Source organism: Anolis carolinensis, chromosome 1 (assembly GCF_035594765.1).
Source record: "Anolis carolinensis isolate JA03-04 chromosome 1, rAnoCar3.1.pri, whole genome shotgun sequence".
Taxonomy (NCBI): Eukaryota; Metazoa; Chordata; class Lepidosauria; order Squamata; family Dactyloidae; genus Anolis; species Anolis carolinensis.
Window position 1 is genome coordinate 215,262,171 of NC_085841.1, and position 18,239 is coordinate 215,280,409.

At 42.2% G+C, this 18,239-nt stretch overlaps 1 protein-coding gene across 2 annotated transcripts in view; it reads left to right on the top strand.

Moving 5' to 3' along the window:
- The first annotated feature begins 17 nt into the window (after positions 1-17).
- The window catches only part of grb14 (growth factor receptor bound protein 14), a 72,996-nt gene continuing 54,774 nt past the window's right edge, over positions 18-18,239 (top strand). For both annotated transcript variants that reach the window (XM_003223675.4, XM_062965066.1), the window contains exons 1-2: positions 18-202; positions 7,452-7,584. In XM_003223675.4, the coding sequence (XP_003223723.1) occupies positions 18-202; positions 7,452-7,584 (318 nt within the window). The remainder of the gene's footprint in view (positions 203-7,451; positions 7,585-18,239) is intronic.

Here is an 18,239-nt window from a genome sequence, read left to right on the forward strand (position 1 = left end):
CCCGCCTGGCTCTTTCCATGGCGACTCCGGTGCCCGGCTGGCAGAGCAGCAGCGCCCGCGGGCGAGTGGCTCAAGGGGGCAGCGCTGCCATCAGCGGCAGCAGCAGCAGCAGCGGCATCAGCAGCGCCCGGCGCCTGGGCGAGGTCGCCTTCTCCGCCTGGATGTCCCCCGCCGCGCCTCTCCAGCTCCGCAGGGAGGACAGGTAGGGACCCAGCAACTTGGGATCACAGAGGTCTAGGCGCCGGGTGGGCAATGGCAGGGTCCCTTTCTGATGCAGAAAAGAGAAGGGAGGAAGGCAGGCAGATGGACCCTGCTTTCACCGCCCAGGCTCCAAGGCTAGGCAATGACCGGTGGGAGCTGGAGTTTGGTGAGGCATCAGCACTCCTTGGGCAGTCCACTGTGGTGGATAATCTGCACTGCAAAATTAATGCAAGCTTTCATTGCTTTGGAATTATGGGAGTTGCCGGTTGCCACCTTCCAGAAGCATTCTCTCCTGACGTTTCGCCCGCATCTGTGACAGCCATCCCCAGAGGTTGTGAGGTCTGTTGGAAACTAGTCAAGTGGTTTATCGCTTTGGAATTAGGGGAGTTGCCGGTTGCTGTGAGTTTATGGCCACCTTCCAGAAGCATTTTCTCCTGACGTTTCGCCCGCATCTATGGCAGCCATCCCCAGAGGTTGTTAGGTCTGTTGGAAACTAGTCACGTGGTTAATCGCTTTGGAATCAGGGGAGTTGCCGGTTGCTGTGAGTTCATGGCCACCTTCCAGAAGCATTCTCTCCTGACGTTTCGCCCGCATCTATGGCAGCCATCCCCAGAGGTTGTGAGGTCTGTTGGAAACTAGTCACGTGGTTTATCGCTTTAGAATCAGGGGAGTTGCCGGTTGCTGTGACTTTATGGCCACCTTCCAGAAGCATTCTCTCCTGACGTTTCTCCCGCATCTATGTCAGGCATCCCCAAAGGTTGTGAGGTCTGTTGGAAACTAGTCGAGTGGTTAATTGCTTTGGAATTATGGGAGTTGCCGGTTGCTGTGAGTTTATGGCCACCTTCCAGAAGCATTCTCTCCTGACATTTCTCCCACATCTATGTCAGGCATCCTCAGAGGTTGTGAGGTCTGTTGGAAACTAATCAAGTGGGGTTAATATCTCTGTCCAGGGTGGGAGAAAGAGCCCTTGTCTGTTGGAGGTCAGTGTGAATGTTTCAACTGGCCACCTTGATTAGCATTGGAAAGCCTTTCCTGGCTGATTCCTACCTGGAAGAATCCTTTGTTGGGAGGTGTTAGCTGGCCCTGATAGTTTATTTATTTATTTACAGTATTTATATTCCACCCTTCTCACCCTGAAGGGGACTCAGGGCGGATCATATTATATACATATAGGGCAAACATTCAGTGCCCATATACACATAGAACCGAGACAGACAGACGCAGAGGCAATTTAACCTTCTCCTGAGGGGATGTTCGATTCTGGCAAGGGGGGGGGGAAGCAGCTGCTTCATCATCCACTCTGACGGCACTTCCTCATTCCAACGTCGTAAATTAGTTAAATTTGCCTCCCCACTTTATAAGTGGCACCTTATTTCCTACTTGATAGATGCAACTATCTTTCGGGTTGCTAGGTCAGCAACGAGCAGGGGCCATTTTTTATTTTTTAATTGGCGGGTACTTACTCCGCCATGGGCTGGCCTCGAACCCATTGCAGCAGGCTCCTCACCAGCCTGCACCACAGCCCGGCCCTGGTTTTAGGCCTGGAATTCCTGTTTTCAGAGTGGGAGTTGTAGTTTGACAAGGGGCCCTTCCACACAGCCCTATATCCCAGAATATCAAGGCAGAAAATCCCACAATAGCTGCTTTGAACTGGGTTATCTGAGTCCACACTCAGAGAATGTGGGATTTTCTGCCCTTATATTCTGGGATATAGGACTGTCTGGAAAGGCCCAAGGTCTTTCGCATTCTCTGCCCACCAAACCCAAGCTCCTAGCATTTCATAGCAAGGATGAGGGGGTCAAACTGCATTCATTCAGTAGACACAGCTTTGCTTGCTGCAGAGACTTCTCCTTCTTTCCTATAACATAGGTATGGGCAAACTTGGGCCCTCCAGGTGTTTTGGACTTCAACTCCCACAATTCCTAACAGCCGGTAAAGAACTATTATCTGTTGGAGGTCAGTATGAATGTTGCAATTAATCATCTTGATTAGCACTGAAAAGCCTTTTCTGGCTGATTCCTATCTGGGGGAATCCTTTGTTGGGAGGTGTTAGCTGGCCCTGATAGTTTTATGCCTGGAATTCCCCTGTTTTCAGAGTGTTGTTCTTTATTTACTGTCCTGATGTTAGAATTTTTTTAAATACCAGTAGCCAGATTTTGTTCATTTTCATGGTTTCCTCTTTTCTGTTGAAATTGTCCACATGCTTCTTTTGAATTTCAACGGCCTCTCTGTGTAGTCTGACATGGTGGTTGTGAGAGTGGTCCAGCATGTCTGTGTCTCTGCTATGGCTGACTTTTCTGGTTGAGTTGGTCTGCAGTGCCTTTCGTGTTCCTTGATTCGTGTTTGGGCAATGCTACTGCCTTTGGTGGTCTCTATGTAGACTTGTCCACAGCTGCATGGTAGACTCTTGCAGAGGTGATAGGATTCCTCTTGTCCTTTGCTGAACCTAGTATTTTCAGGATTCTACCATATACTTTGCATCTGTGGACAAGTCTATATAGGGACCACCAAAGGCAGCATTGCCCAAACACGAATCAAGGAACATAAAAAGCACTGCAGACTAACTCAACCAGAGAAGTCAGCCATAGCAGAGCACTTGATGAACCAACCTGGACACGGCATATTATTTGAGAACACAGAAATGCCGGACCACTCTAACAACCACCATGTCAGACTACACAGAGAAACTGTTGAAATCCACAAACATGTGGACAATTTCAACAGAAAAGAGGAAACCATGAAAATGAATAAAATCTGGCTACCAGTATTTAAAAAAGCTCTAAAATCAGGACAGTAAATAAAGAACAACACTCAGAAAACAGGGGAAGTCCATACATGAAACAATCAGGGCCAGCTAACACCTCCTAACAAAGGATTCCCCCAGGCAGGAAGCAGCCAAGCCTTGACGATGCAAGGCTTTTCAATACTAATCAAGGTGAGCAATTGCAACAATCACACTTCCCTCAAACAGACAATAATTCTTTCTCCCATTGTAGACCTTCCACAGATATATAAACCCCACTTGCCTAGTTTCCAATATACCTCATAACCTCTGAGGATGTCTGCCATAAATGTGGGTGAAATGTCAGCAGAGAATGCTTCCGGAACATGGCCATACAGCCTGGAAAACTCACAGCAACCTATTGCATAATTAATTGCTGAATTTATCTTGAGAAAGGCATCCATATATGAATCTCCAGCACTAACCATTGGGACTTCATGAGATCTATGGTAGGATACAACACTGGAATTTGTCCAAAATGTGATTGATGGAGTTGTCTCCCTTTCCCCTTTCTACCAAATACCTTCAAGCCATCACTTTGTGTGATTTTAAGCATTATTTCCAAAGTATCTTTTTTGAGAGGGGAGGGGATGTACATTCTTTCCTCTTGACAACCTTTTTACACCAGGGAGGCAGGAAGAGTTATCGCTGACTCTTGCCTAGGGAATAAAGAGAGACAATTTAGGTTTCCATTTACCATGACAAAAGCACTTTCTGACAAGGAAGAATAGACAGAAGTTGTAAATGACAGGGATCTTTCTTGGAGTGAATTAGACATTTTTGTTTCAAACAGAGGCATCATGTCGGCATGATCTTGCTTATTCTGAAATCAGCCTTTATTTAACGTAGCTGGCTTTATGGAGAAATACCCTAAAAGCATCAGATCCTGTCTGATCTTGGAAGCTAAGCATTGTCAGTCCTGGTTAGTACTTGCATGAGATGGTTGAGGAATGCCAGGTTATGTAGGCTATATTTCAGAGTAAGGAATTGAGGGCCCTTCCACACAGCCATATAAGCCAGAATATCAAGGCAGGAAATCCCACAATATCTGCTTTGAACTCGGTTATCTGAGTCCACACTGTCATATATTCCAGTTCAAAGCAGATACTGTGGGACTTTCTGCCTTGATATTTTGGGATATAGGACTGTGTGGAAGGGCCCTAAGAAAATAACCTCTGAGTGTTTATTACATATATATTCCTGAATATATATTTTCAGGTGAAGCTCTTTTCTGTTGTGTGTCTTCCAAGTCATATCTGACTCATGGCAACCCTAAGGTAAACAGAGTTTTCTTGCAACATTTGCTCAAATGGAGTTTGGCTTCACCTTCCTCTGAGGCAGAGATAGTGTGACTTGCCAAAGGTCACTCAACGGGTTTCCATGGTGCCACAAGGTCTCCAAAGTCCACTATTCCACACTATTGGTTACTAATACATTACTATAAACTTTTTTTGTTTGTAGAAAGACAGTCTGGCTATTTCTGATTTTGAATATGTCTTTATAGGAAATGCTACAACATGGTTAGAATATCAGTATGGTGTATAGTGGTTAGAGTGTTGGATTTAGGCCCCTTCTACACTGCCCCACATCCCAGGATCTGATCTTAGATTATCTGCTTATCCCACATTACCTGGCAGTGGAGACTCATATAATTCAGTTCAGAGCAGATAATCTGAGATCATATCCTGGGATATAGGATCCAGCCTCTGAGACCAGTGTTCCTCGTTGCTTATTGAAGGAAATGTATGGGCTGGCCTTGGGGAAAGCACACTCTCTCAGGGTTGTTGTGAGTCTTCCAGGCTGTATGGCTATGTTCTAGAAGCATCCTCTCCTGACATTTCACCCACAACTATGGCAGGCATCCTCAGAGGTTGAGGGGTCAACTTCTCAACCCCTCAACCTCTGAGGATGCCTGCCATAGATGTGGATGAAACGTCAGGAGAGAATGCTTCTAGAACATGGCCATACAGCCTGAAAGACTCACAACAACCCAGTGATTCCGACCATGAAAGCCTTCGACAACACACATTCTCTCAGCTTCAGAGGATGGAAATGACAAGCCTTCCCTGAACAAATCTAACCAAGAAAACACTGAGAGATTGCTTCAGGGATCACCATAAATCAGAAATGACTTAAGGCACACAACAACATCAAGTATGTCAAGGAACTGGGGAAGCAAGTTTACTTCGAAATTATGGAACTTTTCCTATGGGCTAGAAATGTTGTGAAAAAAAATAGATAGCAAGTAAGAACAACTAGCACATGAAGTCGTAACCTACAAAATCAATTCAGTATTTATGGTGCTGATGCTAACTGTAATCAGTCCAACCTACATTTATTTTTTCCAAAAGGACCTTATCAAATGCATTCCAAAAGGACTCTCCTTCTCTTGCTCTCCTTGTCTGTGATATGCAGTCTGATCCTATCTTTGATATGCTGACCTTTAGTAGAGTCCCAAATCTGCTGCCTGAGCTCACTGTCTTTTATTGATTGTGACTTGTGCTTTGGATTCATACAGATGAGGACCTGACTCGCAATAAAACAACCTCAGGTTCATCTACACCAGTGGTTCTCAACCTGGGGTCCCCAGATGTTTTTGGCCTTCAACTCCCAGAAATCCTAAAAGCTAGTAAACTGGCAGGGATTTCTGGGAGTTGTAAGCCAAAAACATCTGGTTGAGAACCACTGATCTACACTGTAGGATTAATGCAGTTTGATCAGTGCAGTGGAATCATGGGAGTTGTAGTTTTACAAGGTTTTCAGCCTTTTCTTCCAGAGAGTCCATAAAGCCCACAATAGCATTGGTGTTAAACAGTATTAAATCAATAGTGTAGATCAGTAGTTTCCAACCTATGGTCCCCAAGAACTAAAATATAGTGTGCACCCTCACCGTTACTACACTGTTGCAATGAGAACGACTGGTCTCATGAAACCCTCTTATAATGCCAAGGCAATGGGGATGTTGGGAGGGGAGAGACTGACTAGCTACAAAAGGTGTGACAACAAGCCTCCTGACTGCTGCTTCTCCTCCTCCCTGCTCTGCACATGGAAGCCTTGGTGTCTTTGTTTTTAGGCTTATTCCTGGGGTTATTTGGGGTGCTGATTCATAAAATTGCATTGGATAGACCACATCAGCTCTAGAATATTAAATATGGTTTTTTGTGGGCAAGCAGATGGTGACTGTTGGATGTTCTGTATCAGAAACTAGTGCTGGTGTGGTCTATTCAATGCAGTTTTCTAAATCACCCCAAATAATCCCAGGAACAGGCCTAAAAATGAAAAAAACCAAGGTGCCCATGCTTCCATGTGTGGAGGAGGGAGGAGGAGAAGCAGCAGTCAGGAGGCTTGTTGTTGCGTCTTTCATAGGTAGTCAGCCCTCCCCTCCCAAAAAATCAAACTGAATCTAAAGTTGACCAGAAACCAATTTGTAACCCTTTTGGTGCTAATGTTGGAGAGTGGTCCCTGGTCAAAATGGTCCCTGGTCAAAAAAAGATTGGAAACCACTGATGTAGATGCACCTAAGGTTGTTTTATTGCAAGTCTGGCCCTTGTCCCATCTGGTTTAGTTTAGGTTCAGGTAGGGCTAGTAGACATGCCAAGGACTGAGTCTGCTTGCAGGACAGCTTTCCATTGTGCTGTAGCAAATGTTGCTTCCTGGAGAGTGAAGGGGACATCTACACTGTAGAATTAATGCAGTTTGGCATCACTTTAATGTCCATGACTCAGTGCTGTGGAATCACGGGTGTTGTTGTTTTAGTCTCCTTTGCCAAAAAGTGCTGGCACCTCAACAAACTATACATCCCAGGATTCTGTAATATTAATTTGCTGTTGTGTACCTTCAAGTTGTTTCTTTCTTATGGTGACACTAAGATGAAACCTCCACAGAGTTTTCTTGCTAAAATTTGTTCAAGAGGGTTTGCCTTTGATGTCTTCTGGGTCAGAGGCAGTGTAACTTTCCTAGTAAGTTTCCATGGCCCATCAGGGGTTGAAGCCCAGTGCTCAAAGTACTATGTCATGCTGGCATTCTATCTCCATAATTGCATGTTTGTAAGAAAAAAAAACACAGTACCATCTCCATAGCTATTGCTATTTTTAGTATAGAAAGTTAATTTTCCATTACAAATGAATTATTCCCATGGATCACGTAATGTGAGTAACAGTGCAGGTTTTGAAAGGGGGAAAACTCTTCTTCAGACACAATGAAACAGTCCTTGCTAGTTATCTTAGGCCATGTAAAATCCAGATTCTCTGCTTTGAACTGGATTATATGGCAGTCTAGATTCATATAATCCAGTTCAAAGCAGATAATGTGGATCATCTGCTTAGATAATTTGGATCATGTGGCAGTGTAGGAGGAGCTTTGCATTTTAACAAATCTGTGTCCCAACATTGTACTTTCTTGCATGCATGTTGAAATCTCTTGCATTTAGACAATTCTAAGCACTTTACATTATCTTTCTACCATGTAGGAGGAAAAAGTCAGAACTTGACATACTAGAAATCCCATCCATACCAAATCCTTTCCCAGAGCTTTGCTGTTCTCAGTTTACATCTGTTTTGTCAGCCAGCCTGTTGCCTAAGGCCAGTCCCAGGATAAAACAGGTAAGTAAACCTCTCTCATGTTTAACTGCTGAACTCAGAAAGACAAGGACCTCAAATCCTTGAGAAAATGCTTTAATTTATAGAAATGAACCCATTTAAAATTTTCCACGAGTCCTAATCCATTACTATCTAAATGCTTTGCTTGCTTATTCACTGTGGCAAATGGAAGTTTCAGACTACACAATGGTAACTGTAGCTGTCTATTGACTATTCTTTCTCTCAATGCTTGGTGAGATTTATCCTCTTTGGCTTCCTTTCCCCTAGCAAATCTCTGATTCTTTTTTGTTTTTGTTTTGCCAGAGCCATTTCTCATACCTTTTTCTCTCTAGCACCTGATCATATGTTTCTACAGTAAAGTTTCCCTGGGCCACTGTATTGGAAATATGAAGCTGACTTGTACTGAATAGGACTATTTGCGTGTCTGTACTGATTACTCTGGTTGGCAGTGGCAGCAGGGACTCAGTGGGAGGTCTTTCATGCTCACAATTTCTGGCCCTGTTTCAGAAAATGCCTGTCTTGCCTTCCCCTCTTGGCCTCCTTCAGATGTTTTGGACTGCAACGTCTGTGTCACTTGACAACTCATCCTGATGGGAATTGTAGTCTAAAAGATCCAAACCAGGGATAGCTAAGCCAAAGCATGTGCAAACCTTGAGTCCTGGGGAAACTGCCTATTCCTGATCTAAAGGGTACATTTTCCGAGAAGATGACGCCACAAGAATGTGAATGTATATTATTGTTGTTTTAAATGGCTTATTTTATGATGTTTTATACTTATTACTGATGTATTTAAATTGTTGTTTACATGATTTTAATATGTTGTAACCGCTTTGGGTCCTGTGAAAGAGAAAATCAGGACATAAATAAAGATTTATTACTGTGTGTGGGCCCCTGGTGGCGCAGTGAGTTAAATCACTGAGCTGCTGAACTTGCTGACTGAAAGGTTTGCGGTTCAAAACTAGGAGCTTCTGCCAACCTAGCAGTTCAAAAATGTGCAAATATGGGTAGATCAATAGGTACTTCTTCGGTGGGAAGGTAACGGTGCTCCATTCAGTCATGCTGGCCACATGACCTTGGAGGAGTCTACGGACAACGCCAGCTCTTTGACATAGAAATGCAGATGAGCACCAACCCCCAGAGTCTGATATGACTAGACTTCATGTCAGGGGAAAACCTTTACCTTTATCTACCTATTATGTGTTATGGAAGGCTTTTATGGCTGGAATCACTGGGTTGCTGTTAGTTTTCAGGGCTGTATGGGTATGTTCCAGAAGCATTATTTCCTGACGTTTCACCCACATCTATAGCAGTCATCCTCAGAAGTTGTGAGGAATATTGGAAAGTAGTCAAGTGGGGTTTATATCTGTGGAATATTCAGAGTGGAGAAAGAACTCATGTTTGTTTGAGGAAGGTGTGAATGTTTCAATTGATTAGCATTGAAAAGCTTTTCAGCTTAAAGGTCTGGCTGCTTACTGCTTGGGGGAATCCTTTGTTGGGAAGTGTTACCAGGCCCTACCATTATTAAAATCTGTCTACCAGTATTAAAAAAAAAATCTATAATCTAAATAAAGAACACCATTCAAAAAACAGAGGAATTCCGGACAGTAAACAATCAGGGTCAGCTAACATCTCCCAACAATGGATTCCCCCAGGCAGTACGCAGCCGGACGTTGAAGCTGAAAGGCTATTCAATGCTAATCAAGGTGGCCAGTTGAAACATTCACACCTGCCTCCAACAGATAGAGTTTTTTCTCCCACCCTGGACCTTCCACAGATATATAAATCCCACTTGATTAGTTTTCCAATAGACCTCATTACCTCTGAGGATGCCTGCCATAGATTGAGGCGACATGTCAGGAAAGAATGCTTCTGGAACCTGGCCATACAGCCTGGAAAACTCACATCAACCCATTTATTATTATTATTATTATTATTATTATTATTATTATTATTAGTACAGTAGAGTCTCACTTATCCAACACTCGCTTATCCAACGTTCTGGATTATCCAACGCATTTTTGTAGTCAATGTTTTCAATATATCATGATATTTTGGTGCTAAATTTGTAAATACAGTAATTACAACATTACATTACTGCATATTGAACTACTTTTTCTGTCAAATTTGTTGTATAACATGATGTTTTGGTGCTTAATTTGTAAAATCATAACCTAATTTGATGTTTAATAGGCTTTTCCTTAATCCCTCCTTATTATCCAACATATTCGCTTATCCAACATTCTGCCAGCCTGTTTATGTTGGATAAGTGAGACTCTACTGTATTATTTATTATTATTATTATTGTTATTATTGTTATTATTATTATTATTATTATTATTATTATTTGAAACACAACAAGATGAGTCCACAGCAGACACTCTGCTGGCTGTTGTACTGGATCACACGCCGGACACTTCTCAAGTGTCTAGGACTGTGTGATGTATTGGCAAATAATACGAGCAGATCCCAGTAAGGTGGCCTTCTGCAGCTGGCAGATGGTAAATTTGTCAGCGCCAATTGTGTTTAAGTGCAGGCCAAGGTCTTTAGGCACTGCACCCAGTGTGCCGATCACCACTGGGACCACCTTGACTGGCTTGTGCCACAGTCTTTGTAATTCGATCTTTAAATCCTCAGATCATGCCAGCTTTTCTAGTTGTTTCTCTTCAATCCTGCTGTCACCTGGAATTGCTACATCGACAATCCATACTTTGTTTTTTAACACTATCATGAGGCCAGGAATATTGTGCTCCAACACTCTGTCTGTCTGAATTCGGAAGTCCCAGAGTAGCTTGACGTGTTCATTCTCTGTCACTTTTTCCGGCTTGTGATCCCACCAGTTCTTTGCCACAGGCAGATGGTATTTGTGGTACAAGTTCCAATGAATCATCTGAGCAACGGTGTTATGCCTCTGCTTGTAGTATGTCTGTGCGATCTTTCTGCAGCAGCTGAGGATGTGATCTATTGTTTCATCTGCTTCCTTGCAGAGTCTACATTTAGGATCTGTCGTCGACTTTTCAATTTTGGCTTTGATGGCATTGGTTCTAATAGCTTGTTCTTGGGCTGCCAGGATCAGGCCCTCTGTCTCCTTTTTAAAATTTCAATTTGTGAGCCACAGACATGTTTTTTCTTTGTTAATAATAATAATAAATAATAATAATAATAATAATAATAATAATAATAATAATAATAATAATAATAGTTCAGTGTCCTACAATTTTCAAAATTATTTTTAGATCATGTATTTGGACATTTTTTTACCCCAAACTTCAGCACAAATGGCTTCTAGGGCAGTCTACAAATAGTTAACTTGACAGTTCATTGACATGAAACACAAGGAAAAGGGAATAGTTGTATGAGGTCTAATAGACATCAGCTACTCTTTCTGCCAGAGGCCACATCAGTGGCAGGTGGCATGGAGAGAGGGCCTCTCACCAGCTGGTACGATCCAGAGAGAGTAGGACTTTGTCTAGTTGCTCTTCTCTCCCTTAGATGCCACATCAGTGGCACGTGGCATGGAGAGAGGGCCTTTCACTTGCTGGTAGCATCCGGGCAGAGTAGGTTGTGTCTGGTTGCTCTTCTCTCCCTCAAAGGTCATTGCAATGGCAGTAGCATAGCTGGTAGGATCCAAGCAGAATGTGACTGTGTCTGGTTGCTCTTTTCTCCCTTTAGATGCCAGTGCAAGTTAGCATGGGTACTCTGGGTTGCATCCGGGAAGGCCATAAGCAACGTTTTCAAACAATAAACCACTCATGTTCTCTTTTCCCCCAGCAACCACTGCTGTTTTAATGGCATCTCAGCCTGGAGAAGTCCTACAGCCAAAACAAGTAGAGAAATTAGATTTATCCTTTGTGAATTTGTCTAATCTCCTTTTAAAGTCCTCCAGGCTAGTTGCCATCATCATCACATCCTGTAACAGCTTATTCCATAGATCGGGAAGGAGGGGGACAGGTGGCAGGAGCCAGTTTTCTTCTCCAGAATTGAAGGTACTGCCAGATACAGTTAAAATCCATCCTGAAAATGTCAGGAAGTCTACTTCTATTTTACATTTCTAGGTCCCTCTCCCTCTTACGAGGGTGGCTGGTTTTGATTCTGCTGTGGTTTTGGGGGCTAGAAGGTGGAAAATACTGTTTTGAAATATCATTGTGCATTATATTTAATTTTCAAAAGAAGATATGACTAAAATGGCCACACTGCTCACTGCAGTATTAACATGTGTTATTTGAGATGTACAACATTACTCAACTGTAATTGACAAGTTGAAAATAATAAATGTAAAAATATTTATGTAAAATGGTAACCCAGTATGGTAATGAATTAACCCTGCCTTCACATAAATGAGGCAAACACAGTTTAGCCTTTAGCAGATGTTTCCAGATACTATAAAATGGGCTGGGGAGTCCCCGGTGTTGCAGTGGATTAAAACACTGAGCTGCTGAACTTACTGACTGAAAGGTTGGTGGTTTGAATCTGGGAAGTGGGGTGAGCTCCCGTTGTTAGCGCCAGCTTCTACCTACCTAGCAGTTCAAAAACATGCAAATGTGAGTAGATCAATAGGTACCGCTTCGGTGGGAAGGTAACGGCGCTCCATGCAGTCATTCTGGCCAGATGACCTTGGAGGTGTCTACGGACAACGCCGGCTCTTCAGCTTAGAAATGGAGATGAGCACCAACCCCCAGAGTCAGACAGGACTTAATGTCAGAGGAAAACTTTTACCTTTACTATAAAATGAGTAGAGAAGTACTATCAAATCCAACACATGTAAATAGAAAGTTGCCAGAAATAAAGTAAGATACAGTAGAGTCTCACTTATCCAACATTCGCTCATCTAATGTTCTGGAATATCCAACACAGTCTGCCTTTTAGTAGTCAATGTTTTCAAAACATCGTGATATTTTGGCGCTAAATTCGTAAATACAGTAATTACTACATAGCATTACTACGCATTGAACTACTTTTTCTGTCAAATTTGTTGTATAACATGATGTTTTGGTGCTTAATTTGTAAAATCATAACCTAATTTGATGTTTTATAGGCTTTTTCTTAATCCCTCATTATCCAACATATTCACTTATCCAACATTCTGCCAGCCCATTTATGTTGGATAAGTAAGACTCTACTGTAGTTACATTTGATTTTTGAAAGGGCCTTAAACATCTGAAGTCACTGGATCTTGTTTGATCTTGAAAGCTAAGTTCAGTCAGCCCTGGTTAGAACTTGGATGAGAGACTACCAATGAATACAGGTGCTGTAGGTTCTGTTTCAGGCAGGACTGGTGAAACCACTTCTGAGCATTCCTGGCCTAAGAAAACCCATTGAAATTGTTTCTGTCACCATAACAGGTGACTTAAAGACAAGTACATAAAGAGGAAAAGCCCAGCCCCCAGATGAGTGGAGTATTTGATGAAGTTCATCACAGATCCGTAAGGGTCTGGAGAATTGAAGATATGAACAAGTTACACTGTGAAAGTTACACTGTGTACAATTGTAGAGGAAGGATTTGTAAGATCCTAAGGACTCTATCCAACGGTTGTGGACATCCTTCTGTTTCTCATTCCACTTCACACTGTTGTCTTTTTTTGCCAGTTTTATCAAAATTATCAGTTTTCAGATTTATCCCATGAGCCAGTATAGTCCCCACCCTTTCCATTTTGAAAAGAAAAACCCTTGTGAAAAATGCTTTCCCCTCAGATCCAGCTATTTTTAAGCAGACCCAAACAGCTGATCTTACATCAGACATCATTTAAGAGGGAAACTTACGGCAGGCTCAAGAAGCAGGATTTTGGGAGAGAAATATCAATGAGTTGTTGAAGGCTTTCATGTCCAGAATCACTGGGTTGCTCTGAGTTTTCCGGGCTGTATGGCCATGTTCCAGAAGCATTCTCGCCTGATGTTTCACCCACATCTATGGCAAGCATCCTCAGAGGTTGTGAGGTATATTGGGAAAAAACTAAGCAAGGAAGGTTTACATATCTGTGGAAGGCCCAGGGTGGGGGGAAGAACTCTTGTTTGTTGGAGGCAAGTGTGAATGTTGCAATTAATCACATTAATTAGCATTGAATGGCCTTGCAGCTTTAAAGCTCAGCTGCTTCCTGCTTGGCGAAATCCTTTTTGGGAGGTGTTAGCTGGCCCTGGTTGTTTCATGTCTGGAACACCCCTGTTTTCAGAATGTTTTTCTTTATTTACTGTCCTAATTTTAGAGTTTTTAAAATACTGGTAGCCAGATTGTGTTCATTTTCTTGGTTTCCTCCTTTCCACATGCCTGTGGGTTTCAATGGCTTCTCTGTGTAGTCTGACATTGTGGTTGTGAGAGTGGTTCAGCATTTCTGTGTTCTCAAATAATATTCTGTGTCCAGGTTGGTTCATCAAGTGTTTTGCTATGGCTGACTTCTCTGGTTGAATGCGTCTGCAGTGTCTTTCACGTTCCTTGATTCGTGTTTGGGCAATGCTGCCTTTGGTGGTTCCTATGTAGACTTGTCCACAGCTTTATGGTATACGGTAGACTCCTGCAGAGGTGAGAGGATCCCTCTTGTCCTTTGCTGAATGTAGCATTTGTTGGATTTTTTAGTGGGTCTGTAGATAGTTTGTAGGTTGTGTTGCAACATTCACACTTGCCTCCAACAGACAAAAGTTCTTTCTCCCACCCTGGACCTTCCACAGATATATAAACCTCGCTGACCTAGTTTCCAATACATACCTTACAACCTCTCAGGATGCCTGCTATAGATCTGGGCAAATCATCAGGAGAGAATGCTTCTGGAAGACGGCAATATAGCCCGGAAAACTCACAGAACCCAGAAATATCAATACTTGGTAGCAGACTGCCCATAGGAACAGTCTAGTAACTATGCACGTTTAACTTCACCATCAGTGGTGAAGTTGTTTTATGACCTTCTCTTTTATCCTGATTTTATGGTTTTATTTGTACAATTAATTTGAATTTGTTTTTACTTGATTGTCATGTTGCTCTTGTTTTTATGTTTTAACTTGTTTATATTTAGTTCTTCTTTTGGGCTTGGCTCCGTGTTAGCCGCCCCGAGTCCCTTCGGGGAGATGGCGGTGGGATATAAAAATAAAGTATTACTTATTATTATTAACACCCCTTACTCAACGTCATTGAAGCATTTCACCCCTGGCAAATTTGACAGCTCCTATTCAATGTGTTTTTCGGTGTTTTCTCCAGTTATATCCCAATTCCTAAGTCCAGAAGATGGACTCTTTTCTACCCCTCTCCTTTTTTGGACTGTTTCAGACAATTCCCTGATGGACACAGACAGGAAATTCCCTTGTGTTGTGGGAAGAGCTGTCGTAAATCATACCCTCAACGGATTCTAAGTGTTTTGGGGAGACAAAGTGGTCTAAAGTCCTTAGAGCTGTAGCATAACGCTATGTAGAATACTTTGCATGCATTTTGAGTTGCTCGATGCAGTTTGATTCCCAGCTGTTCTGTGCAGTTAGATTGCATAAAAATTGCAGCCCTGCAAAGCAACCCTGTGGATATTTCCACAGTCGCATTGAATTACATATGTGTAGGGTTTCAGTGTATACTGCATAGGGTTTAATTACAGCATGACTTCATAATTCATAATGAGCCTCAGTGTAACAAGCGGTTCCAGGTGCGCTGATAGAACAAGCTGCATTGTGTGAGTGGAGACCTCCACAGAAACAGCAAAAGACTTATTCGACACAATCTGATACCTTTATTGGGTCAGCCCAAAGGCATAAAATATATTAGACTTGCTTTCAAATTTTTCAAGTTTCTTCATCATTCAAGGATGCTAAAAAACATACAAGATAAGGAAAGTGACGGTGATGAGATCACAGGCCTGCATCTTGTTTGAGAATTTTGCTTTAGGTTTCAGGTGGACTTGAGAGGAGTTGATATTGTGTTGTGCAGTCAGAAAAGTTGAAATTAATTCTGTACTGGTTGAGCATTCCTTATGCAAAATTCTGAATTACTTCAAAATATTTAACATGGATGGCCAAGATTGTACCACCTTTGCTTTCCAATGTACACCAAATTTATTTCATGCAGAAAAATATTTAAAAATTGTATAAAATTATCCCCAGGATTTGTGTATAAAGTGTATATGAGAAATACACAAATATATGTATAAGTTGAGAAAATTTATTCAAAAAATTGATCCAGGAACCCTGATTCAACTCATTGATGGGTGAATGAAAGTTTTGTGTGTGTGTGTGTGTGTGTGTGTGTGTGTGTGTCAGGAGCAACTTGAGAAACAGCAAGTCGCTTCTGGTGTGAGAGAATTGGCCATCTGCAAGGACGTTGCCCAAGGAACACCTGGATGTTTTGATGTTTTTACTATCCTTGTGGATGTCTTCCCTCATGTCCCCACATGGAGCTGGAGCTGATAGAGGAAACTCATCTGTGCTCTCCCCGGGTTGGATTTGAACCAGCAACCTTCAGGTCAGCAACCCAACCTTCAAGTCATCAATCCTGTCAGCACAAGGGTTTAACACACCACTCCATCAGGGGCTTCTTTGAATGAAAGTACTGTACCACACAATGATACCTTGAGTTAAGAGTTTAAGTCGTTCTGTGACTGAGCTTTTAACTCAAACCACTCTTATCTCAAAGCAGAAATACTCATTGAAATGCTATTAATCTGTTCCGGTCCCCAAAAAACCCCTCCCCAATTTTTGTTACTTAAAAAAAAATAAGATGTACTTTATAAATAAAAAAATAATGTATAAATACAAATTCACATGCAACAATAACAAAAGAAAGATCAACTTTAAAATGGATGAAGCACAAAGTTGTGGCAAGGAAGTACAAAGTGAAGAGGCGGAAGCATCATTTTCTTCATACTGTACACATTCCAGCCTTCCTCCCTCTTTTGATCCCTCTCCCGCCCTCTCTTCATGAAGGAATAAAAACCGCACAAAATCAACTAGCACGAATGTCCTCAAAGCGGACAAGAGCAAAGCAGATAGCAACTTCCCAAAGCAGACAAAAGCACAAGGCATAGAGGCTGCTCCCTTGAAGCCCTAAAGCCCTGTACTGCCGTGCTAGTGCTCCCACAGGCACTAGAACTCCACAGGTGCTAACTCTTAACTCAAAATGCTACACTTACGTCAAAGCAAAGCCAGGACTGAGCGATGGCTCTTAACTCAAAACACTCTTAAGTTGAGGTTCCAGTAAATTTTAATTCTTATCAGAAAGGGAATCATTTGTTTCCCTGAGTAGAGTGGCAAAAGGCAAGAGCTGAGTCCATCCCAGGAGAAAAAGAAGAAATTACCCCTTCTATTCTCTCTGCTGTAGTTCCAGTTCTGATCCTTATGAGTGTCTGGGTGAGAAAATGGTGGCCTGGATTTTGGTGTTTCCTCTCAAAGGAATGTAGAAGGGATAGTCAATGCTTCTTTCAGGATCTCCAGAGATGGACCATAATAATAATGATGATGATGATGATGATGATGCCCTGGCAGAATATGTAAAGCAAAGTGAAGAACCTGCTTTGATTGAAGTCAAAAATCAGAAACTCCTCAAAGCACAGCAGACAAAAAAACAGTACAAGAAAACTGCACTACAAACTAGAGCAGACAGCTAGCACAACAAAACATTGCATGGAAAGTTCCTTGACAAAATTGAAGGAAAAGCTGATAAGGAGAAGATCTGGCTATGGCTCACGAATGGGACACTGAAGAAGGAGAAAGAAGGCCTGATCCTTGCAGCCCAGAAGCAAGCCATCGGAACAAATTCAATTAAGGCCAAGGTCGAAAAATCAGCTGATGACCTAAAATGCAGACTGTGCAAGGAAGCTGACAAAACCTTTGATCATATCCTTAGCTGCCGTAAGAAAATCGCACAGACAGACTACAAACAGAGGCACAACTATGTGGCCCAAATGATTCATTGGAACTTATGCCATCTCCCAGCAGCAAAGAACTGGTGGGATCACAAACCTGCAAAAGTATTGGGATCTGCACGCATCATCCGAAAATACATCACACAGTCCTAGACACTTGGGAAGTATTTGACTTGTGATTTTGTGATACGAAATCCAGCATATCTATCTTGTTTGCTGTATCATAATAATAAAATAATAATAATAATAATAATAATAATAATAATAATAATAATAACAACCACCACCACCACCACCACCACCACCACACTTTATTTATATTCCACCCTATCTCCCCAAGGGGACTCAGGGCGGATCACAGTACACATACCCAGCAAACATTCAATGCCGTTTGGACAGACAGAACAGAACAGCATTCATTGACTAAGCCCTTACCTTTAGCCATTCTAATCAGAGAAGGGGGTGGTTCCTTTTTTTATAAATATTAATTTGGTTTCTTAATTGTTTAAAAAACATCACATTCTCTGAATATAGTGGTGAATGCTTGAGCATGAAAATTGCAGCTGCAGTGAACAGAGGTTGTTGGCCCATTCCCCTGTCCATGGAAAAGCCCTTTCCTCACAAATCTTCCATTCAAAAAGCCTGTTGAGGTGAAAATTTTCACCTGTGAGTAGGACAGGATGGAGGTGGGGAGGGAGTTCTAGAACGCAAAGTCAGCCACTGAAAAAGTCCTAAATCTTGTCCTCACCAAGCATATCTGCGAAGGTAGCAGGCTTGAAAGAAGAGCCTCTCCTGAGGATCTCAGGCTTATACTGGGAGATACAGCTTGTTTGC